The 25,108-nt window shown below is 51.6% G+C and overlaps 1 protein-coding gene across 4 annotated transcripts; it reads left to right on the top strand.

The window, feature by feature from the left end:
* The first annotated feature begins 6,341 nt into the window (after positions 1–6,341).
* On the top strand, positions 6,342–23,533 carry CBLC (Cbl proto-oncogene C). Of its 4 annotated transcripts, XM_049900670.1 has the most exons (13): positions 6,342–6,525; positions 6,617–6,988; positions 8,126–8,272; positions 8,770–8,926; positions 9,468–9,589; positions 10,757–10,894; positions 14,171–14,258; positions 15,544–15,675; positions 16,837–17,001; positions 17,460–17,540; positions 22,811–22,926; positions 23,033–23,097; positions 23,209–23,533. In XM_049900670.1, the coding sequence occupies exons 2-12, from the start codon at positions 6,633–6,635 to the stop codon at positions 23,040–23,042; spliced, it is 1,512 nt and encodes a 503-aa protein (XP_049756627.1). In that variant the 5' UTR covers positions 6,342–6,525; positions 6,617–6,632; the 3' UTR covers positions 23,043–23,097; positions 23,209–23,533. The 4 variants fall into 4 exon arrangements, with proteins under 4 accessions (XP_049756627.1, XP_049756626.1, XP_049756629.1 ...); XM_049900669.1 differs by lacking the exon at positions 6,342–6,525 and having other exon boundaries at positions 6,533–6,988; XM_049900673.1 differs by lacking the exon at positions 6,342–6,525 and having other exon boundaries at positions 6,860–6,988; positions 8,736–8,926.
* The last annotated feature ends 1,575 nt before the right edge of the window (positions 23,534–25,108 follow it).

Genomic DNA, 25,108 nt, shown 5'->3' with positions numbered 1-25,108 from the left:
CGTTATCATCCACTTTTTTTTAAACAGCATTATTGAGACACAATGCTCACATCATACAATATATCCATTTCAAGTATACAACGCAGCGGTTTTAGTGTATTCGCAGAATTGTGCGACCATCACCACATCAGTTTTAGAGCATGTTCATCACCCCCAAAAGAAACCCATACCTATTAGCAGTCACCCCCCTACTCCCTCCCAGACCCCCCAGCCCTTGTTCTTGGTTGCTGTGCAGTCAATTCTGATTCATGGTGACCTCATGTGTTAACAGAGTAGAACTGCTCCATAGGGTTTTCTTAGCTTAGTCTTTAGGGTCGCTATACTGCCTGGGTGTCTTCGAACCATCGACCTTCAGGTTAGTTGTCCATCACAAACCATTTGCCCCACTCAGGGACCTTTCCCCCAGCCGTACTGTTGTTGTTATTAGGAGCCATCAAGTTAATTTCGACTCATAGCAACCCGATGTGACAGAGTAGAACTCCCCCATAGGGCTTCCTAGGCTGTAATCTTTAGGCAACCACTCCAATTTCTGTCCTTATAAATTTGCCTATACTAGATACTTCATAAAAATGGGATCATACAGCATGTGGTCTTTTGTGACTGGCTTCTTTCACTTAGCGTAATGTTTTCAAGGTTACAACCATGTCGTACGGGACCATCTAGGTCAATTGTCATAACGTAGTCCATATAGAAAATGTTTTACATCCTAGTTTGGCGAGTAGCATCTGGGGTCTTAAAAGCTCTCAAGAGGCCATCTAAGATACAAGTATTGGTTTCTTCATGCCTGGAGCGAAGGAGAGTGAAGGAAAACAGACTCAAGGAATCAATTAGTCCACAGGATTAATGGCCCACATGAACCACAGCCTCCTCTAGCCTGAGACCAGAAGGACTAGATGGTGCCCGGCTACCACGACCTACCATTCTGAGGGACACAATAGAAAGTCCTGGTTCGAATGAGAGAAAAATGTAGAACAAAACTCAAATTCATAAATTAAAAAGATTTACTGGATCGATAAAGCCTGGAGGAACCCCCAAGGCTATTGCCCTAAGACCCCCTTTTTTAACCAGGAACTGAAGCCACTCCCAGAGGTGAACTTTCGGCCAAATAGTAGACTGGCTTATAAAAGAAACAATAACAACCGTGAGGAATGTGCTTCTTACAACACTCAACTATATGGGACCAAATGGGCAACATTTGCCAAAAAGCAAAGATGAGAAGGCAACGAGGGGCAGGGACATTGGAGGGACAGAAACGAGGAAGGCAGGGTGGAAATAGGGAGAGCACTGACACATAGCAGGGACAGCAACCAGCGTCAGGGGACAATCTGTGTATGGACTGTTGAATGGGAAACTAATTTGCTGCGTAAACTTTCACCCAAAACACAATAAAATGTTCAAAAAAAAAAAAAAAAAAAACCATGTCATAGCATGTATCAGAAATTCAGTCCTTTTTCCAGCCACATACTATTTCATTGCATGGATATACCACATATTATTCATTTGTTGGTGGACATTTTGGTTGTTTCCACTTTTTGGGCTATTATAAGTAATGCTGCTGTGAGTGGTGTAGTGGTTAAGAGCTCGGCTGCTAACCAAGAGGTCAGCAGTTCAAATCTACAGCCACTCTTTGGAAACCCTATGGGGCAGTTCTACTGTAACCTATAGGGTTGCTATGAATTGGAACCGACTCGACAGCACCTACCAACAGCGATGAACATTCATGTACAAGCTTTTGTGTGGACACGTGTTTTCAGTTCTCTTGGGTATATGCATAGGAGTGGAATTGCTGGGTCATATGGTAACTCTGTTTTTAGCATTTTGAAGAACTACTGAACTATTTTCAAAAGCAGCTGCACTACCAGCTGTGTATGGGGGTTTTAATTTCTCCACATCCTCACCAACATTTGTTATGGTCTGTCTTATTTTATTGTAGCCATCCTAGAGGAAGTAAAAGGAGTCCTGGTGATATAGTGGTTAAAGCACTCTGCTGCTAACCGAAAGGTCGGCGGTTCGAAGCCACCAGCCGAGCCAAGGGAGAAAGATGTGGCAGTCTGCTTCCATAAAGATTACAGCCTTGGAAACCTGATGGGGCAGTTCTACTGTGTCATATACAGTCACTATGAGTTGGAATCGACTGGACAGCAACAGGTTAAAAAAAAAAAAAAAAAAAAAACCTGTTGCCTTCAAGTTCTTTCCAACTCATAATGACCCTACAGGACTGAGTGGAACTGCCCCATAGGGTTTCCAAGGAGCAGCTGATGGATTCGAACTGCTGACTTTTTTGGTTAGCAGCCTGAGGTCTTAACCACCACACCACCAGGGCTCTGGGATATATGAAAGCACCCTGGTGGTACAAATGGTTAAAGGCTCTACTACTAGCTGGATGGATGGCAGTTCAAACTCACCCGGGGTGCCTCAGAAGACAGGCCTAGCGATCTGCTTCCAAAAGGTCCCAGCCTTGAAGACCCTATGGAGCAGTTCTACTCTGCACACATGGGGTCCACGTGAGTCGAAACGGACTCCGCAGAGACTGACAACGACGAGAGGGCGTGAGGTGGTATCTCACTATGGTTTATCTTTCCATTTCCCTAATGACTAATGATTTGAGCATCTCTTCATGTCGTCTACTTCGCTTTTATCCCCTACAAAGTGTATATTAACTCGTCACCATTTTGCCATATTTGAATCCAGATTTTTAACATCAAAGCATTAAAGTACCAGCGCATCCATATCAGATTCCATCCTTCTCTGCATCCCGACCATCACGTTCAGAATGACCATGTATGCTTTTATACTATATCACATATGTATGCACTCCCAAACAATACGACAGATGGCGACTAACAACAACAATGATTTTACTGAAGGTGGTCACCAAGCCTTTCTTCTGCAGCCCACTGGGTGGAATTGAGCCATCAACTTTTTGTTAGTAGCCAAGCAAAAATGATTTTCGTCACCCGGGGAACTGCCTCCATCTCTTAACCCATTGAAAACTCATTGCCGTCTAGTCTATCCCGACTCATAGCAACCCTCTAGGATAGAGTAGAACTGCCCCTACAGAGTTTTTAAGGAAGCGGACTGCCATATCTTTCTCCCACGTAGTGGCTAATGGGTTCAAATCACTGGCCTCTCAGTTTGCGGCTGAACCTTTAACCACTGTACCACCAGGGGCTCCTCCTCCATCTCTTAGAATCTGAGAACACTGAACCTGTGAAATCCTTGACATTGTATCTTAGACTAAGCCTCTTTGAGCTCAGAATGGCTGTTGCAACCCAGCTACTTGTGTTCCTGCCTTTTGTGTGTGTGTGTGTGCTTTAGGTGAAAATTTACAAATCAAGTCAGTCTCTCATACAAAAATTTATATACACCTTGCTACATACTCCTAGGTGCCCTCTCTAATGAGACAGCACACTCCTCTCCACCCTGTATTCCCGTGTCCATTTAGCCAGCTTCTGTCCCCCTCTGCCCTCTCATCTCCTCTCCAGACAGGAGCTGCCCACATAGTCTCATGTGTCTACGTGAGCCAAGAAGCCCACTCCTCACCAGTATCATTTTCTTATAGTCCAGTCCAATCCCTGTCTTAAGAGTTGGCTTTGGGAATGGTTCCTGTCTTGGGCTAACAGAAGGTCTGGGGACCATGACCTCCGGGGTCCTTCTGGTCTCAGTCAGACCATTAAGTCGGGTCTTTTTATGAGAATTTGAGGTGTGCATCCCACTGCTCTCCTGCTCCCTGAGGGATTCTCTGCTGTGTTCCCCGTCAGCGCAGTCATCGGTTGTAGCCGGGCACCGGTTCTTCTGGTCTCAGGCTGATGTAGTCTCTGGTTTATGTGTTCCTTTCTGTCTCTTGGGCTCATGATTACCTTGTGTCTTTGGTGTTCTTCATTCTCCCTTGCTCCAAGTGGATTGAGACCAATTGATGCATCTTAGATGGCCGCTTGCTAGCATTTAAGACCCCAGATGCCACTCACCAAAGTGGGATGTCCTGCCCTATTTTGAAGCTTGGTATAAATGACACAGTGCTGTACTAACTGTTGTGCACCTGGTTGTTTGTTTGTTTTGCTCATCATTACATTTTTCAGATTCACGTGTACTGGTATGTGTGTCTAGTTCATTCATCTTACCTGCTGTTTGGGAGGCCAGTGTGGGAAGCCACAATTTATGTATCCCTTTTCCTGGTGATGAACTCTTCCCCTGTTTCCAGTCTTCTCCATTTCCGACAAGGCTGCAATTAATATTCCTGGACACGTCTCTTGGAGTTTCTTAGGGCAGTATGTTTCAAACTGCCGAACGAGATCCATTAGTGGGTTATGAAATCAATTTAGTGGGTTGTCCATCACTTAACCATTTGTGCTGAACTGCCATTGTTTCAGGTTATACGTCTGTATTAATACCCCGATGGGAGCAAAAATGTTTCTAAGCCACAACTCTGAAGGACATAGTTGGCAATGGACTTGTCCTGTCAAGGTTTGGTGGAGGCTGCCAAATTGCTCTCCAAAGTCGTTTGGCCATTTACACTCCTACCACCTCCTCGCCAACTGTTGGCATTGTCTGAAATTTGAATTTTTGCCAGGATAATGGGTTTTCATCCTATTTACTGGTGGAGGAAACTGAGGCTCAGAGAGGGCAGAAACACTGGGAGCTGGAATACAACAGCCATTCTGACCGCAAAGACACTTAGTGTGAAATGCAATATCAAGGAGTCCACACGTTCAGGATTCTCAGGTTCTAAGAGATGGAAGAGGTTCCCTGGGTGGCAAAAATCATTTGTGTTTGGCTCCTAACCGAAAGGTTAGTGGTTCAAATCCACCCAGCAGATGGTGGAAGAAAGACCTGGTGACCAACTTCAGTAGGACAATTGTTAGTTGCCGTGTGGTCAACTCTGACTCATGACGACCCCAGGTGTGCAGAGTGGAACTGCTGACCGGTGCCTCTGGGTGGGTTCCAACCATCAATCTTTTGGCTAATAGTCCAGCATTTTACCGTTTGTACCACCAGGCCTCCTATTCTGTATGATTACTGTTACTGTTGGGTGCCGTGGACTAGATTCCAACTCATAGCGACCCTATAGGACAGAGTAGAACTGCCCCATAGGATTCCCAAGGCTGTAAGTCTTTAGGGAAGCTGACTGCCACATCTCTGGACCACAATAAGTTGGAACCACCCACCTCTCGCTTAGCAGCCTAACACTTAACCACTGCACCACAGGGCTAAGATCACAGCCATTGAAAACCCTATGGAGCACAGTTCTACTCTGACACACGTGAGGTCGCCATGAGTCGGCCTCTATGGCAATGTTTTTTGTTTTCTTTAAGAGATGGAGGGTGGAGGCTGGGTGGGAGGGGGGGCGGTGGAAGGCTCACCCCTCAGCCCTCATCCTAAACCCCCTCCCCTCTGATCCACCTCAAAGAATTTTTGAGGATTCAGAGAAAATAAATGCTGTGAAGCCTGCACACAGCGAGTGTTGAAAAATGTTAGCTATGACTTGTCCCTGATACTAAATTCTCTGAAACCAAAAACCAAACCTATTGCGGTGGAGTGGACTCCGACACATAGCAACCCTACAGGATAGAGTAGAACTACCCCTGTGGGTTTCCAGGAAGCTGCTGGTGGACTGGAACTGCCAACCTTTTGGTTAGCAGCCAAGCTCTTAACCACTGGAGCACCAGGCTTCCAAATTGTCTCAGCGCCTGCATATTTCGGATCAGTACTTGGCCTGGCCTCCTGGGGGCGTGGTCTGGGCGCCTTGGGCGTGGCCTGGGCCCGTGGGGCGTGGCCTGGATGCCTTGGGGCGGCGAGACGGCCCTACACGGCGCCCCCTGGTGGCTGCCCAGAGCGCAGCGCAGGCGGGACTGATGGTACAGGTCCTGCAGGTTGGAGGGAAGATCCCGCCCGCAAGCCCTGCACTCGCAAATCTAGCCCCGCCACTGCATTCTTAAACCCTGTCTTCAGCCTCTCCCCTTCCGGACTCAGGAGTCTGCCTCTTTTGTAAATCCGGGTGTTTCAACTCCGGCCTGATTCTCCGCAGGCCCCCACTATGGGACCCAGGAGTCCTGTCACCAAATTCTTGCCCCCTCAGACTCCCTCCTCCCAAGCCCTGTTCCTAAGAGACCCAGGAGTCTGGTCAGGCTGTGCCTTCCTTCTCGGGGACAAAGAGATAACGTTGCTCCCTGACCTTTCCTCCTACAGCCCAGCTCTCTGACCTTTAATCCCAGCAGCGACCCAGGAGCTCTGCGTGCCAGCCCCACCTCCCTGAAGGATTTGGAGAGTTAAACTCCCAGCCCTACGCCCCCCAAAAGATGTCTCCCCAGCCTTGTCCTCCACTGCAATCTTGGCACCAGCCCTTTGCTCTTCCCTGAAGGGGCCTAGGCATCCTACCTGCAATTCCCACCTCCTCAGGAGCGCCCTCCTCTCGCCACCCACCGACGCCACCCTATCTTGCTCTCTTTTACAAGTCAGACTTCCAAGCCGCACCTCTAGGGGACTCAGGTGCCAGAGCCTCAGACTCCGCCCCCTTTGGAGACACAGGTACCAGGGTCCCTACTCCGGTTCTTCAGGGCCCGCCCCGTCCGCCTCCACTCTGTGCCGCGCCCTTTCCCGCCACTCTTGTCCCTTCCAGGGCACCCGAGGGACACATGGCTGCGGCGGCGCCGGCCCCTTGGGGGCGGCAGTCGGGGGACGCCCGCGCACTCGGCCGGGTGGTGAAGCTGTTGGAGCGCCTGGAAGCGCATTGCGGGGACCCCCGGCTCGCCTCGAGTCCCCCCTCGCTGCGAGACTTGCTGCCCCGCACCGCGCAGCTGCTGCGCAAGGTGACCCTGGCCCGGCGGGCGGAGGGCGGTAGGTGCCTCGAGGGTCCCGGCGGAGCCTGGGACTTCCTCGCCATCTACCTCGCCAACCTGGAGGCCAAGGGCAGGCAGGTGGCAACGCTGCTGCCTCCCAGGGGCCGAACGGAAGCCAATGACGAGCTCTTCCGGGAGGGCTCCAGACTCAGGTGAGCAGATGCCTGGGCCCCAGGACAAAGGTGGGATCAGGAGGGAGGCCCAGGCCACGCCCTCAGCCCCCTCCTCCCTCAGACCCAGGAGTTGGAGGGCCCTAGCTTCCCCTCAGACCCAGGAGTCAGGGCCTCCCAGTCCCCTCCTCCCTGAGAAAACCTAGCCCAGCATTTTCCTTCCTTGGAGATCCAGACCTTAGGCTCCCCATTGCCCCTCTTTCTTGGGCACCCAGCAGCCTCTGCCCCACCTCCAGGGGCCTCATATAGGCAGTTCTGGGAACGTGAGGACCCTGTGGGGCTTCTTGCCTGAGGAGGATTCACACACCTGGAGAAACTGATCTTCAAGTCCCTATCACAGCCCCTGCCTGGAGAGTCCCGTCCTATCACTACCCACCAAAGCCACCCTATCTTACTCTTTTTTGGGGCACCAGACTTCCAAATTGCCTCTCTAGGGGACCCAGGGGCCAAGGCCCCCAGGCCCTGTCCTGTTTGGAGACCCAGGTACCAACTCTCCCCTCTCTGGCTCTCCAGGGCCTTGGTCCTTTAGTTCCTGAGTAACAGCCAGCTCAAGACCTAGGGCCTGTCTGTAGGTGGCCAACTCTAGTGGGCAACTGAACTCTGCTGAGTGACAGGGGCGGATGAGGTGTGAGGCCTAGAGCTCCGAACAAGGTCTAGAGCAGTGAGTGGTTCTCAACCCCATCAGGCCCCACACCCCTTCTTTACAGCAAATAAGCCATCTGGGTGGCACAAACGGTTGGCATTAGGTTGCTAACCTAAAGGTTGGTGGTTGGAATCCACCTGGCGGTGCTGTGGAAGAAAGGCCTGGTGATCAGTTTTCATAAAAATTATAGCCAAGAAAACCATATGGAGCAGTTCTACTCTGTAACACGTGGGGTCGCCATGAGGTGGGGGCCAGCTCCATGACAAACCAGCAACAACCTGGATCTGGGGCAGTACTTACACTTCCTTCACAGATGAGGGAAATGAGGCCCAGAACAGGCAGGCTTGGAAGTGGCTTTTACGCTGAGCTGATCATTAGAGTCTGGGGGTTTGTCCCTGTGGGTATGCCCCGTGGGTAGCAGGGAGTTGGTGGGAAGCCCAAGGTCCAGCCCAGGTCCTTAGAGCCCTTCCCCGCAGGCGGCAGCTGGCCAAGCTGGCCCTCATCTTCAGCCACATGCATGCAGAGCTTGACGCGCTATTCCCCGGGGGGCAGTACTGTGGACACACGTACCAGCTTAAAAAGGTGCCAGCCCACACCTTCTGGAGGGAGCACTGCGGGGCTCGGTGAGTGAGCCCCTGCCCTGGCTCCCCAGAGCCTTCAGCTCCTGGAGGCCCCTCCTGCCCCTTCCCAGGGACCCAGGAGTCCAAGCTCCCAGCCCCCTCCTCCCTCAGACCCAGGAATCAGGCTCCCAGCCCCCTCCTCCCTCAGATATGGGTATCTAGCCCCCCAGCCCCCTCTTCCCTCAGACCCAGGAGTTCAGGCTCCCAGCCTCCTCCTCCCTCAGATATGGGAATCCAGGCCCCCACCCCCCTCCTCCCTCAGACCTAGGAGTCCCATCTTCCAGCCCATTCCTCCTTCAGACCCAGGAGTCCCAGCCCCCAGCTCCCTCCTACCTCAGATCCAGAGGTCCTAGCCTCCAGCCTCCTCCACCCTCAGACCTAGGAGTCCAGGCCCCAGCCCCCTCCTCCCTCAGACCCAGGAGTCCAGGCCCCAGCCCCCTCCTTGCCAGAGATCCTCCTGTCCTAGGCTCCCAGAGACCTCAGCTCCATACTCTCACCAGGTGTGTGCTGCCCTGGGCTGAGTTTGAGTCCCTCTTGCACACCTGCCACCCTGTGGAATCAGGTTCCACGGCCTTGGCCTTGCGCTCCACCATCGACCTCACCTGCAGCGGCCACGTGTCCATTTTCGAGTTTGACATCTTCACCAGGCTCTTCCAGGTCAGAGAAGGTCAGGGCTAGGGGCCAAGACTCCTGGGTCTGAGGGAGGAGGGGACTGGGGATCTGGACTCCTGGTTCTGAGGGAGGAGGGGGCTGGGAGTCTGGACTCCTGGTTCTGAGGTTGGAGGAGGCTGGGGGCCTGGAGTCCTGGGTTTGAGGAGGGAGGGGGCTGAGGGCCTGGACTCCCGGGTCTGAAGGAGGGAGGTCTGGGGACCTGGACTCCTGGATTCTGGGGGAGGAAGGGGCTGGAGTCTTCCATGTAGAGATATTCCTGAGACCTTTGGATGTGAGTGAGCTGACTAAAACCTTGGACCCTGGGGACACTAGGGAGCCCTGGTGGTGCAGTGATTAAGAGCTCCGCTGTTCAAATCCACCAGCCACTCCTTGGAAACCCTATGGGGCAGATCTACTGTGTCCCACAGGGTCACTATGAGTCGGAATCTCCACTCCACGGCAATGGGTTTGGTTGTTTTGGTTGGAGGCACTAGAGGTATGGGCTGCTTCCTAGGCCCCTCGCTGACCACACCCTGCCCCACCCCAGCCATGGTCCACACTTCTCAAGAACTGGGAGCTCCTGGCGGTCAACCACCCAGGCTACATGGCTTTCCTCACGTATGATGAGGTCCGCGCACGGCTGCAGGCCTGCAGGGACAAGCCTGGCAGGTAAACACCCAGGCCTCAGGGGGATGGGGCTGCCGGGGGCTCAGGTGTCAGGGTCCTGGGCTGGTGGGTGGTGGAAGCCCAGACATTCTTCAGGGAGTGACGAGTGAAGGGCTGAGGTCTCTGGGATCCCAGAAAGTCAATGATTTGGAGGGAAATGCCCAGTGGCCCTGCCACCCCCACTCCTCTCCCTGAACTTCCTGAACCTCCCACAATCCAGCAACTAAAGGGACTGCCTAGCCTAGCAGAGGCCCCAAAGACCCTGCCCTGGGTCAAGATTTGTTAACACTGATAGGTGCAGCCCAAGCTGCCCCATCTGTTAAATATTTTTAATGTGACACCCACTTGCTGGGGGTAGGAGACTGGAAAACCAGACACCTGAATGTTTCAAACTTGGAGTTTTAAGCTGTTGGGTTCCCCAGAGGGTTAAGAATTAAGAGACTGAGCTGCCTGAAACACCAAGAGGATAAAGGGATAGGTGGTCAGATTCATGGTGGAGGGATCCCCAGGAAGGTGAGTGTTTTAGTACTCTTCCAGTCATACTTCAAATTGATTATACTTCAAATTGATTTAAGAAGGGGGGGGGGAGAACGAGTTAATTCCCATAATCAGAAAGACCAGAATATTGGGTTTCAGGCACAGCTGGACCCAGGTGCTCAAGTGATAGTCAGGAATTGATTCCTATTCATCGTCTCTGCTTTCCCCTGTGTTGGCTTCATTCCCAGGCTGATCCTGTCCTCACGGTGGCAGAATGGTTTCTATGAGCCCCAGCTGTATACCCTCCCACTTTAGCAAGCTCTGTAGAAATGGGTACCTTTTTCCTGATACTCCCAGCAAAAGTCTTAGGTCAGACTCCCATCACTGTGGTCAAGGGTTCTGAAATATACTGATTGGCCAAGCTAGAATCAGCCTTGTCTGAACCCCAGTAAAGGAGAGGGAGGTCCCCAAATAAACACTGGGGTGTTGTTATTGGAAGAAGGTAAAAACGACAGGTATCCCCTATAGTGGTGGAAGGGGATCTGGCACCATATCCGTAAAGGGTAGGGAATTGGGTTTGTAAAGGGATGAGGATTTAAATACTTCAATCCCAACAGGGTGGAGAGATGGGAGGTCCCTGAAGGGGCAGTGATGACCACTCCCTGACCCCACCTCCCCTACCTCTCCTTCCAGCTACATCTTTCGCCCCAGCTGCACTCGCTTGGGGCAGTGGGCCATTGGATACGTGAGCACGGAAGGCAACATCCTACAGACCATCCCTCCCAACAAACCTCTGTTCCAGGTGCTCCTGGAAGGACAAAGAAAAGGCCTGTGAGTCCCCATCCCGGCAAGGGGAAGGTGTCAGCAGAACCCACAGCAAAAGGTTATGCATGTTGCCCACTGCCCAAGATCACCGTGTCTGAAGACACACATTCACCTAGCAACATCATAAATTTGTAATACCACAGTACTCCAGCAGGTGGCAGTCAAGGGTCTCGAGGAAGTGGCACCTTCTAATTCACACAAAGACCACGTGATCCATAGATTTTTTTCTTAATAATTTATTTTGTTGTTGACAACATGCACAGCAGAACATACACTAATTCAGCAATTTCTACACGTACAATTCAGTGACATTGATTACATTCTTCAAGTTGTGCAACTATTCTCAACCTCCTTTTCAGAGTTATTCCTCCCCCATTAGCATAAACTCCCTGTCCCCTAAGCCTCCTGTCTAACCTTTCAAGTTGCTGTTGTCCATTTGATCCCATACAGATAGATCTTAAAAGAGCATAATGCTCAAAGCAGACATTCTTTACTAATTAAACTATCGCTAGATTTAAAGGCTTCGGGGGACATTTTTGGCTTAAGGTATAAAGATATCTCCAGGTAACAGTTTTAGGGGTTCATCCAGCCTCCATGGCTCCAGAAAGTCTGTAGTCCACAGAAATTTGAAATTCCGTTCTGTATTTTCCCCATTGTGATGAGGATTCTTCTAGAGACTCTTTGATTAAATGTTCAGTAATGGTAGCCAGGCACTATCCAGTTCTTCTGGTCTCATGGCAAAGGAGAATCCACAGGGTTTTCATTGGCTGATTTTCAGAAGTAGATTGTCAGGCCTTTCTTCCTAGTCCATTTTAGTCTGGAAGTTCTGCTGAAACCTGTTCTACTTCCTAGCAATATGCAAACTTCCACTGACAGACAGGTGGTGGCTGCACCTGAAGTGCATTGGCCAGGAACTGAACCCAGGTCTCCCGCATGGGAAGCAAGAATTCTACCACCGCACCAGGGGACCAGCTAAGACCCAAAACCAAACCCGCTGCCATTGAGTCGATTCTGATCTGACTCATAGTGCTTTTTGACCTCTAACCTTGGTTGCCACAGGGCTCCTTTTTCAGAAGCTGCCATGGATAGGAGGGGAGGGAAAAACAGATGGGTGAGATTCTGGAGCCGTACCCTGGACTTTTAACCAGACCCTGATGTAATTGATATGCTATCTGACTGTTGTTGTTAGTTGCCATCTAGTTCATTCCAACTCATGGAAACCCCATGCGTACAGAGGAGAACTGTGCTCCACAGGGTTTTCAAGGCTATGACCTTTTGAAAGCAGGTCTCCAGGACTGTCTTCTGAAGCTCCTCTGGGTAGGTTCAAATTGCCAACGTTTTAGCTAGTAATTGAGCACTTAACTCTTTGTGCCACCCAGAGACTCCTATACACCCATACTGTTATTATATTCCCACTTTACAGCTGAGGAAACTGAGGCACGGAGAAGCAGAGTCACTTGTCCCAGGTCACACAGCTACTGAACTAATGAGCTGGGATTTGAAGCTAGCTCAGAGTCCGGGCCCTTTGCCACTACACTGTCCTGAGTTGCAGGTCAAATTTCAGTGGAGGAGAAGATCCACAGTTCATATCAGTGTGAACCTGGTCCAGCCTCCCCCCTCCCCATAAACACACACACTACCATTTTATAGTTGGGAAAATCAAGGCTCAGAGAGAAGGGACGGGAGGCAGAGCTTTCTACTGCATAAACAAAAACCAAACCTACTGCTTTCAAGTCAATTCCAACTCATAGCAACTCTAGAGGGCAGAGTAGAACTGCCCCATAGGGTTTCCAAGGCTGTAATCTTTACGAGAGCAGACTGCCACATCTTTCTCCCACGGAAAAGTTGGTGGGTTCGAACCGCTGACCTTTCAGTTAGCAGCTGACTGCTTAACTACTACACCACCAGGGCTCAAGGTGGCTTTCTGGGTCTAAAGTTGATCATAGCAGTTTCCTTTTATTGAGCAGGGACTGTGCTGGACATGCTACCGAAAACCAAAACCAAACCGTTACTGTTGAGTCGATTCCAACTCATAGTGACCCTATAGAACAGAGTAGAACTGCCCCATAGGGTTTCCAAGGCCAGAGTCTTCAGGGAAGCAGACCGCCACATCCTTCTCCTTCGGAGTGGAGAATTCACTATGCTACCAGCACTCCTATTTCATCCTCACCACCAGTCTTTGCCCCGTTGTGGTTGTTGGGTGCCATCAGGTCGATTTCAACTTACAGCAACCCCGTGGGACAGAGTAGAACTGCCCCCATAGGGTTTTCTTAGCTGTAATCTTTAGGAATCAGATTGCCAGGTCTTTCTCCCATAGAGCTGCGAGGTGGGTTGGAACCCCCAACCTTTCAGTTAGCAACTGAGCGCTGAACTGTTTTGGGCTACCAAAGCTGCTTCACCTTTGCCCTAAGCATGATTGTGTCCGTTTTACAGAAGGGGAAATTGAGGCCTGAATCACCAAGGTGTGTTTGTGGGAGAGGCACTTTGGAGCCCAGGTCTCTGGGAACTTGGCCCCCCCGTTGATTTGAGGATGCTGTTCCAATCCAGATGGGAGACCCCGAGGGTCTAGAACCTTCTTCTCCGCTCCTTTACAGCCCAGCCCTCAAATCTTGCCCTCAGCCGCTGTTCTGCATCTCTCCCAGCCTCACTGTGTGACCCTGGGCCAGTGCCTTTCCCACACGGAACCCTGGGTCACCACAATCAGTAAGGCGAGAAGCCGCGTGGATGCCCTCAGAGGGCCCTTCCCCGTTTCAGCCCTGATGGTCTAAGACTCTAAGATTTGGTCACTTCCACACTTTGTTACCCGAAGAGGCTTCTATGCTCAGACCTGAAGAATCTGTGAAGGGGAGGCGGGGGTTTCTGGGAGCTGTGACTCAAGATTTTTATCAGTTTCCTGTTCTGGTTCCATGTGATCTGTTTCCAGAGCTTGAGTTTATAGGTTTATTATGTCCTTCTTTAGGGAGCCTGAGAGACGCACCCTGTCCTGGGGTCTGAGGAGGACATGGTCCTGCCCTGGGGGATCTGAGGGGACACACCCTGCCCTGAGGGATCTGAGGGGACACACCCTGCCCTGGGTCTGAGGGGACACTCTTATGTCCTGAGAGAGGTGTAAGGGGACACAGTGTCCCAATCTGAGGAGGGAAAATACTCCCAGGCCAGCAATGGGTTTGGGGCAGATCCTCATCCCAGGGAGCTGTGGGACCCCCCAGGGGGCGGGGCTTGTCAGCCTAGGGGTGAGGGGTGCTGAATGGCCCCTCAGCACCCCTCTCCTCCCTCCCACAGCTACCTGTACCCAGACGGGAGGAACCATAACCCGGACCTGACTGAACTCTGCCACATGGAGCCTCACCAGCACATCCATGTGTCAGAGGTGAGATAGGCCTGTGCTCCTGGCCCTGCTGAGGGTCACACTACACCATTTGCCTGAGCTCAGGAATCCTCCCCACAGCCTCAGGCCCTGGAATCACCAAGGCCTTGTCTTGGAGTGTGGCTAGGCAGCTGTGTGATCTTGGGCAAATCACTTCCCTTCTCTGAGCCTCTGCTCATCTTCTCAAAAATTCAGTTAGTTCCTCCTGCCTCCTTCCCAGGGGTCATCGTGGGGATGAGACAAGGAAACTGAGCTGCTGAGATCATCAGAAGAGCTAATGGTGCTTGAACGTTCGCCAGTGACAGCCCCTGTGCCAGCTGTTAACTCTCCCAGCCACCCTAGTACATTCTGAGTATAAATGAGTCCCTGGGTACAGCAAACAGTTAAAGCAGTCGACACTGACCGAAAGTCCTTGGCAATCTGCTTCCAAAAGGTCACAGCCTTGAAAACCCTATGGGGCAGTTCTCCTTTGCACACATGGGGTTGCCATGAGTCAGAATTGACTTCTTGGCAACTAGCAACAACACGTACCATGCAATATTTGGGACGCAAGCCAAAAAAAAACCAAACCTGTTACCATCAAGTCAATTCCGACTCATGGCGACCCCATGTGTTACAGAGTGGAACTGCTCCTTAGCATTTTCTTAGCTGTAATCTTTATAGATGCAGACCGCCAGGACTTTTTTCCACCACCATTGGGTGCGTTCAAACCACCAGCTTTTACATTAGCAAGTGATCGCAAACTGCACCGCCCAGGGACCTTATTCAGGACAAAAAAAAACAAAAGCCTGTTGCTGTCAAGTCAATTCCAACTCAGATCGACACTATAGGACCAGGGCCCATACTTATACTAAAAAGGAAAAAAAAGGGCCCCTGGTGGCGCCATGGTTAAGTGTTTGGCGCTAACCAAAAGGTCAGCAGTTTGAATCCATTACTTGCTCCTTGGAAACCCTATGGGGCAGTTCTACTCTGTCCTATAGGGTCGCTCTGAGTCAGAATTGACTCAAGGGCAACGAGTTTAGTATAGTTTTTCTATACTAAAAAAAATCGTTCATTGCTGATCTGAAATTCAAACTTCACTGGGCGTCTTTATTTTTATTTGCTGAATCTGGCAAACAGATTTCCTAGGGAAAACATTTCCTGACATGTAAAAGGCAGTTGGATAGGAGGCCTTGAACTTGGGAGAGGGTCTGGCCTGGAGCAGAGGTCTGGGGCTTTCTTCCTTGACCAGAGTTGCATCCCTGTGCCTGACACCCACCTTCCTTCTCCGCATCTTGTTTCCCACCAGGAGCAACTGCAGCTCTACTGGGCCATGGACTCCACATTCGAGCTCTGCAAAATATGTGCTGAGAATGACAAGGATGTGAAGATCGAGCCCTGTGGGCACCTGCTGTGCAGCTGCTGCCTGGCTGCCTGGCAGGTGAGTCTTAGCCCCGCAGGGGTATATCAAGGATAACGAGTGCGCGGGACAATCTTTCAGTTGCACCCCCCAGTTTCAAGACAAACAGACGATGGTAGCAGTGACCCGTCAGCAGAAACACTTTTCCCCCTCTTGTCCTGCTGCCTTAATCGGGTGCCTTTCATATTTGTGGCACCTCGGAATGCCATTCCACGCTTCATCTAGCTCCCCCTTGGACCTGTGCCCGAGGGGCAAATGCCCCCATGTTCCCCCACCCCCTTAGCTACACCTCTGTGGCCCCACCCCACCCTGCCGCCCCATCTCCCCATCTCTGCAGGGGAAAGCCCCAGTTGTTGTTCTCCAGTCGATTCCGACTCCTGGCAACCCCATGTGTACAGGGCAGAACTGCTCCATTGAGTTTTCAAGGCTGTAACCTTCCAGAAGATCACCAGGCCTGTCTTCCGAGGCGCCTCTGAGTGCGTTCAAACTACCAGCCTTTCAGCTGGTAGTCGAGCGCTTAACCGCTTGCTCCTCCCAGGGACCCAGGGAGCTCTCATGTGCCTACTTGATCAAATGAGGAAACTGAGGCCCAGGAGAGCAGAGACTCCCCCAGGAGTGAGGCCAGGAGCCCAGCTGTCTATGTCCATGCCTCTGTCTCCATCTTGCTCTGTCTGTCGTTCCATCTGTCCTTCTCCAGCTATGTTATTAGTAGAAAGGGCCCCATCTCTCCTTTACTGGGTGATCTGGGGAAGCAGCTACACGTCTCTGAGCCTGAGCCTCCTCCTCTGGAGAGTGGGGCTGGTGGCATGACCCTCCCAAGGGTCGTAGTGAGGATTCCAGCCACAGGAATCTCTCAGCAAAAGCTTGGTCCAGAGAGGCCCCTGGGAGGCAGGCACTGTTGCCGTCGGCTCCATGGGGCTCCGTCTGTGCATGCCTCTCCTTACCTCAGCTCCCGTCCAATCTCTCTCTCGTTCTCTCTCTCATTCTTTCTGTCATTCTCTGTCTCTCATTCTCTGTCTCTCACTCTCTTTCTGTCTCATTCTCTCTCCCTCATTCTCTCTCACTCTCTCTCTCATCCTCTCCCTCTCCCTCTCCCTCTCTGTCCTCCCCATCACTCTGTTAGGGATGGAAGGACATGGTGAGAACAGGGAACCCCTGACCTTCCCCTCCCACCTCCCCCAGCACTCGGACAGCCAGACCTGCCCCTTCTGCCGCTGTGAGATCAAGGGCCGAGAGCCTATCAGTGTCCATCAGTTCCCAGGGAGGCCGGCGGGGGCCAGGTCTGCAGCTGATGAGGACCCAGAGGACAGCAGTGACCAGGAAGACAGGGAGGAGGAGATGGGGCAGGTAAGCAGGGCCAGGCAGTAGATCGGGCTGAATCCTGGAGCCTGATTGGGCTGGCGAGGGGGTGGGTGTTGGACTCCTGGGTCTGAGGAAGGAGAGGCCTGGGGACCCAGACTCCTGGTCTGAGGGAGGAGGGGGCTGGTGACAGGATTCTTGGGTCCTGGGGGTCTGGACTTTTGATTTCCCAGGGGTCTGGGGCTGTAGCTTTCTTTGCTTGTAACCCCCCTGAGGGTTAGGACTTCGTGTTATTCTCCATTAAAATAAACCCAGTGCCTTTGAGTCGATTCCGACTCATAGCGACCCTATAAGACAGAGTAAAAAAAAATATATAAGACAGAGTAGAACTGCATAACTCCCTAACTGAGAACAATGCCTGAATGCCAGGACCCCAGGCAAGAGGATACAGGGGTGAGAAGGGAACAGCAGCTCACAATACCCCCTCCACCCTCTGTCCCTCCCAGGTGGCCTCCTCAGTGCCCCCTCTCCCCCCTCGGCTAGATCTATCCCCCACAAGACCCAGAAGTGGAGGCCGACTGGAGGTGGTGAGTCAGGCCTTGGGCTGGGGTGGTCTGCTTGGGTCTCACTCAGCCCCAGGGTCCCTGGTCTGACTGGATACCCTGGGGGGCCAGGCCAGGCCACGCCCCTTTTGCCCCTGTTTTCAAAGCCCTGCACAATCTGTCCCCCACCCCTCCGTGACCCTCTTCTCCTATTTCTCTCTTGCCTCCCTGGCTTTTTTGCTCTTCCTCCAGCAACCCAGGCATGTCCCACCTCAGGGCCTTTGCACCTGCTGTACCTTCTACCTGGATCTCCTTTCCCCCAGGTTTGCTTTCTCGCCCACTCCTCAGGGAGGCCTTCCTGACCACTCTATTGAAAATAGCACCCTCATCTCTCCAACCCCTGGCTCTGCTGTATTGTGACAGCCCTTCCACCACCTAGTGGAGCATATAGCTTTATGGTTAAGCAGTTGGCTGCTAAATGAAAGGTCGGCGGTTCGAACCCACCAGCTGCTCTACGGGAGAAAGGTGTGGCAATCTGCTTCAGAAAAGATTACAGCCTTGGAAACCCTGTGTGGCAGTACTACTCTGTCCTATAGGGTTGCTATCGGTTGGGATCGACTGGACTGCATGGTACCACCATCAGTAAATTGTAACCACCCTGGAGGGTTAGGCCTTTGTGTTGTTGTTAATCGCCATCAGAGTCAGTTCTGACTCATGACAACCCCATACATGCAGAGTAGAAGGGCTCCATAGAGGTTTTTTCTCTTTTTTTATTGTGCATTAGGTGAAAGCTTACAGAGCAAATTAGTTTCCCATTCGATAGTTTGTACATAAAGTGTTTAGTGACATTGGTTTCATTCTCTACAATGTGTTAGCATTCCCCCCATTTCCATCATAGTTTCCTTGTTACCTTTCATCCTGATTTTCCACCCCTTCCTGCTGCCTTCTCATCTTTGCTTTTAGGAAAATGTCACCCTTTGATCTCGTGTAATTGATTGTTCTAAGAAGCATGTCCCTCTTGGGTGGTGGTGTTTATTTTATGGGCCTGTCTGTGTTTTGGTTGAAAGGTGATCTCCGGGAATGGCTTCAGTTCCAGGTTAGAAGGGTGTCTTAGACTATAGTCTCAGGGATTCCTCCAGTCTCTGTCAGACCAGTAAGTCTGGTCTTTTTTGCAAATTTGATTTTTTGTTCTACAATTTTTCTCCCACTCTGTTCAAGACCCTCTGTCGTGATCCCAGTCAGAGTGTCCATAGGGTTTTCAAGGCTATGACCTTTTGAAAGCAAATCGCTAGACCTGTCTTCTGAGGCACCTTATTCTCCAATATATCTCCAGAGTATAGAACAGTGCCTGACACATAGCTGTGGTTAGCTGTCGTTGAGTTGGCCCCGACTCATGGCTGCCCCATGCACAACAGAACCAAATGCTGCCCAGTCCCGCGTCATCCCCACTCTCGGTTGCGGATGAAACTATGTGACCCATATGGTTTTCACTGGCTGATTTTCAGAAGTAGGTCACCAAACCTTTCTTCCTAGTCTTAGTTTGGAAGCTCTGCTGAAATCCGTTCAGCATCATAGCAATGCATAAGCCTCTACTGATAGCCAGGTTGTGGCTGCATGTGAGGTGCATCGGCCAGGAATCGAACCCAGATCTCCTGCATGGAAGGTGAGAATTCTACCACTGAACTACCAATGCTGACACATAGTAGGTGCTCAGCAAATAGGTGTTGAGTGAATACATTGAACTGAGTCTTCCCAACAGCCCTCTGAAGTCAATAATCTTCTTCTCCCCGTTTTCTAGAAGAAATAAGCTCAGAAAGGTGACTTCCTCTGCCCAAAGCCACATAGCCTGAAAGAGAAGCCAGTGTTGGGGGACCTTACCAAAAAATCAAACCCACTGCCATCGAGTTGATTCCAACTCATAGGGACCCTATAATACAGCATTGAACTACACCATAAGATGTCCAAGACTGGAATTTTTACAGAAGCAGACTGCCACGTCTTTCTCCCGAGGAGCCACCGGTGGGTTTGAACGGCCAACCTTTCTGTTAGCAGCCAAGTGCTTGACTACTGCACCACCAGGGCTCCTCTGGGAGGCCTTAAAGCCCCCCCAGTCCTTCTGCTTTTGTTTTAAGCAAATGCATAAGCAAGCCAAAGCCCCAGCCTGGCGTTCCCTCCCTCCCCCCACCCCCGTACCTCCCCAGGATTTTTCAAGACCACAGTCCTCCACTGGGGGGGCCATCTCTGTGGGCTGGATTAAATCAATACTGCGCCGTCTTCCGCCGTCTTCAAACAAACAGCTCAGGAAGTCCGGGAACATTATTCGACCACAGCAAACAAGAAAGGGAGCAGGAAGGGGGGGTGGTGGTGAGACTAGCCAACGAAGCTAAAAACAGATCCAACCCGCAGCCAAATGAAAATGGAAACATTAGGAGGTGCTCAGCTGGCTCCCTGAAGACACCAAGGAGGCACAGCCAGCACTACTCGCCAACGGGTACCCCTTGTCACATTGTGGCACCTTTGCCTGGGCTGTGCCCTCCACCCAGCCTGCCTTTTTCTCTTCTCCCCAGACCCTGCCTGATTCAAAGTCCAATCAACTCCTGCTTCTCCACCCTTCAAAACCTGCTACAGAAGAAGCAGCCCGGGGCGCACACTGGGCTTTGCCGCTTCCCAGTAAGGCAACTGGGAAAGGGGTGTTGGTGGGTCAGTGGTAGGACTCTCGCCTTCCATGCAGGAGGCGCAGGTTCAATTCCCGGCCAACGCACCTCACACATAGCCACCATTGCAGGCTGTCAGTGGACGCTTGCGTGTCCTATGATGTTGAACAGGTTTCAGCAGAGCTTCCAGACTAAGACAGACTAGGAACAAAAGCCTGGCAATCTGCTTCCAAAAATCAGCTAATAAAACCCTATGGATCACAGTGGGCCAATCCCCAACCAATCACAGGGATGGCACAGGGCTGGGCAGTGTTTGTTCCCTTGTGTACAGAGTCACCAACAACGACCTGTGCTCGGCACTGCTTTTTACCATAATTCATTTAATTGTCATGACAGCCAATGAGTTAGATACTGTTACGATCCCACTATCCAGAGGCGGACACTCAGGCTCACAGATCTGAAAGCCACCCAGCTCATAGTGATGGAGCCAGCCCTGGAACCTAAGCTCCTGGCTCCAGACACCAAAGTTCATATTCCATTTCCTCTGTGGGCCTTGATTACCTCATCTGGAAAATGGGAATGATATTAGTCCCTGCCACACGAGGCTGTTGTGGGGACAGGATGTGATGGTGCAGGGCCCCAGGTGAGGACTCTGTTAAGGGTCAGGGTCACTGTGGTTGTGATTTGCATATGCTGTTCTCTCGGTGGTGCAATGGTTAAGCACTCGGCTACTGACCAAAAGGTCGTTGGTTCAAACCCACCAGCCACTCCACAGGAGGAAGATGTGGCAGTCTGCTTCCGTAAAGATTTCAGCCTTGGAAACCCTATGGGGAAAGATCTACTCTGTCCTATAGGGTCGTTATGAGTCGGCATGGACTCAGTGGCGGTAGGTTCCTTCCCCTGGGAATGCTCTCTGAGCAGCAATGTTCTCCAATAGAGAAACCCACCTCTAGGTCGATAGGACCCTGGCGCAAATCTCAGTGCCTCCATCCTCTGCTAGGGAACTCTCTGATTCAGTGTCCCCATGTGGAGAATAGACACAAGCCCCACAGATTTGGGGAAGTCAGTGAAATTGGGCATATGTAGTATAGCCTGAGTTATGTCACTTTGAGGACTAAGGTGCACCTGACCCAAGCCATGATGTTTTCAATAGCTTCATATGTGTACAAAAGCTGGACAATGAATAAGGAAGACCGAAGAAGAATTGACGCCTTTGAATTGTGGCGTTGGTGAAGAATATTGAATATACCGTGGACTGCCAAAAGAACAAACAAATCTGTCCTGGAAAAAGTACAACGAAAATGCTCCTTAGAAGCAAGGATGGTGAGATTACTTCTCACATACTTCAGACATGTTATCAGGAGGGATCAATCCCTGGAGAAAGACACCATGCTTGGTAAAATAGAGAGTCAGCAAAAAAGAGGAAGACCCTCAACGAGATGAATTGACACAGCGGCTACAACAATGGGCTCCAGCATAGTAACGATGGTGAGGATGGCGCAGGGCCAGTCAGTATTTCGCTCTGTTGTGCATAGGGTCGCTATGAGTCGGAACCGACTGGACGGCACCTAACAACAACAACAGCCTGAGTTGGATCCCCTCCCTCACCTCTCAGAAGCCCTTGCTAACTCCTCAGGGCTCTGAGGATTAAAGCCAAAGTCCTGTCCAGGGCCCACAAGGCCTGGGGATCTGACACCTCTCCACCTCTCCCACCCCCTATGGCCAGATCCTTCTTGCATTCAGGCTTCTGTTCAATTGTCCGCTCCTCAGAGAGGCTTCCCCCACCACTCACCTGTCTGTGGTCACTCCCGTTCTCCCCATGTATATTTCAGTTCTCTGGAGATCCTGTAATATTCTCGGAGATATGTCCTTGTTCTTGCATTAATTACTCACAGTAAGTCTCTTGCTGAGCTCTTGATGAGTCTCTTGGTCAGCTCCACAAGGGCAGAGATTTTTGTCTGTCTTGTTCACGACTGTCTCTTCAGAGCCAACCAAGACCAGTAAGTGCTCAGGAAATATTTGCGGAGTGAATGAATGAACAAATGAGGGATGGGTGGGTGGATGGATGGAAGGAAAGAAGGATGGATGGATAAATGGATGGATGGATGCATGGGGGGCAGATGGATGGATGCATGGATGCATGGATGCATGGATGGATGGATGGATGGAAAAACAGTTGAAAGGTGGGTGGATGGATGGATAAGTGGGTGGGTGGATGGATGGATGGATGGATGAATATGTGGGTAGATGGATGGAGAAACAGATTGATGGATGAATGGAAGAATAGGTGGGCAGATGGATGAATGGGTAGATGGATGGATGGATGGGTGAGTGGGTAGATAGATGGATGTATGAATAGGTGGGTGGGTGGGTGGGTGGTTGGATGGAGAAATGGATGAATGAATAGGTGGGCAGACAGATGGAGAAACGGATGGATGAATAGGTGGGCAGATGGATGGGTGAATGGGTAGATGGATGGACAGATGGACAAACAACTTAAAACAACTTCTTACTCAAGGCAAAGGTACAAGGGAGAAAGTAGCATGGACTGAGGACAAGGCCCCACCATACCACCCCCATCACTGTCTGGGCCTGTGAAATGAGACACCGAGCCCACAGCCACAGCTCAGCTCTGACATTTCTTCATCTTCTCCCCTCCAGGCACCTCTGGCCCTCCCCAGACTTCGGGCCCCTTTTCCCCTGCCGAAAATTAGAACTGTGGCCTCAGTCCCATGGGAGTCCAACTCCAGCCCCCAGGCCAGGGAGAGGCCCACAGAGTAAGTGCAGGGGGCAGCCAGGAGCTGTGGGAAGAAGGGGGTCAGGGGACAGAGGGGAAGCACTGGATCCCAGGAAATCAATGCCCCCCAACTGTGTCCATTGCAGAAACTCCTAAAGGGAAATTCCCCCCTCCAAGCTATCCCTGACTGCTGCCCAAGCCTGGAGGCCAGGTGAGTCTCCCCCTCTTCCTCCAGGTTCCTTCCCCTGGCCTAGCCCCATCCCGCACCACCCCGCCCCAACCTGATGTGATTTGACCTAACCCACCTCTTTCCGACTCACAGGGTACCAAGAAGTGCTGCTAAAGAGAGCTCCAGGGGCTGGAAGGGGTTTGTGAAGTGGAAATAAAGTACCAAGCCTGGTCTGTCGTCTGGTGTGTGAAGCAAGAGTGAGGCGGCCGCCAGGGGGCAGCTTGGCATTGGAAACAGGTGGTCCCAGAGGCCCGAATGCCACCTGACCAGCCCTGGAGTCTGGGAATCAGAGCGACGAGTGAGGGACCCAGCTCCTCTGCACTCAGGAGTCTGGGCTCCCAGTCATCTCTTCCCTCAGACCTCCAAATAGAATCTTCCGCACCCCCAGCCTCCTCCCTCAGACTCTCCCTTCTGCCCTCAGTACTTAGGAGTCCAGAGCACCCCACCCCCTTACCTGCAAATCAATTCTGACTCATAGCAATTCTATAGGACGGAATAGAACTGCCCCAAAGGGTTTCCAAGGCTGGAATCTTTACAGAACCAGACTGCTACATCTTTCTCCCGCTGAGCCGCTGGTGGGTTCGAACCACTGACCTTTTGGTTCGCAGCTGAGTGCTCTAACCACTGTACCACCAGAGTCCCAGGCTCTCAGAAAATCTGGCATTTATTCTTGTATTCCCCAAACTGGAAAAAAAAACCCATTACCATCAAGTCGATTCTGACTCATAGCGACCTTATGGGACAGAGTAGAACTGCCCCGTAGGCTTCCAAGGAGCCGCTAGTGGATTCAAACTGCCGACCTTTTGGTTAGCAGCTGTAGCTGTTAACCACTGCGCTACCAGGGCTCTAATCAGGACAAAAAAAAATTCCTAGACCCGGACCCAGGTATCCAAGTTCTAAATCCCCAGTCACAGAAGATCCCACATCTCCATGAGGCTTATGTACCCAGTCTTGCCACACCCTGCCTGTTCTCATCCCTCTTTCCTCTATTCCCACCTGGGCTCCTTCTCCCAAAGTACTAGTAACTTCTGGTCTAAATCCGGCCGAGGAAGTGTCTCCCCACCTTGTCACTAATCCTAGAGTAAACAACGCAGCCTCTCTCGCTTTAGTTAAATCAGTCCACATCCCCTGAGCCCCTGCCTTGTGCCCAGCCCAGGGCTGGGAACACAGCGCTGATGACAACAGCCCCAGCCCTGCCAACCCGGGGCTCACAGTCCAGTGGGGAGACAGGCCTGTCTCCAGATAGTGACAGCCCAGAGTGGGAAGAACTGGGATGCGGGACCCCAGGGGTTATGGGAATCCCAAGGGGACAGCTGACCCAGCCTGAGCAGTCAGGGAGGGCTTCCAGGAGGAGGGGGTGTTGTCTGAGCTGAGACTCAAAAGATGAGAGAAAGACAGTGTACCAGGAGCACAGAAGCATGTCTGCCAGATTTAGTTCCAAGCAATAGAAACCACCTCTGGGGCAGTAAGAGAATTTATTGAAAGGATTTTGGGTCACTCCCAGAATCCCGGGAGGGATTGGAGAACCAAGAGCAGAAAATGAGCAAGAACATTGGCAGCTGGCCAGCCACGGTAGCCCAGCCACAATCACATCACAGAACCGGTCTAATGAGGACACGTTGGTGCCCTGATGACCACTGGACACTGAAGTCACCTCGCTGCTGCTGCTGCTGCCCTAGAAACCGGATGTGGCTGCTCTTCTCATTAGCGAGTGCCCATAACAAATCACTTCAAAACAAAGTGGCTTAAAGCAAAGGGATTTTATTACTGCTCATGGTTTCTGTGGGCCAGGATTTCGGGAAGGGCTCAGTTGGGTGGTTGTGGCTTAGCATCGGTCTCGCAGTTGCAATCAGACAGTCTGCAGCTGAAGTAGCTGGGAGCTGGAGTCTCAGAGCCCACCCACGTGTCTCTGCTTTGGCTACTTGGGGCTTCCCCACAGCATGGCAGCCACCATGCGGTAACAGACTGCTTATAAGGTGGCTGAAGGCTTCAT

The sequence above is a fragment of the Elephas maximus genome, chromosome 11 (assembly GCF_024166365.1).
Source record: "Elephas maximus indicus isolate mEleMax1 chromosome 11, mEleMax1 primary haplotype, whole genome shotgun sequence".
Classification (NCBI taxonomy): domain Eukaryota; kingdom Metazoa; phylum Chordata; class Mammalia; order Proboscidea; family Elephantidae; genus Elephas; species Elephas maximus.
This window is presented reverse-complemented; position numbering and strand designations above follow the sequence as displayed.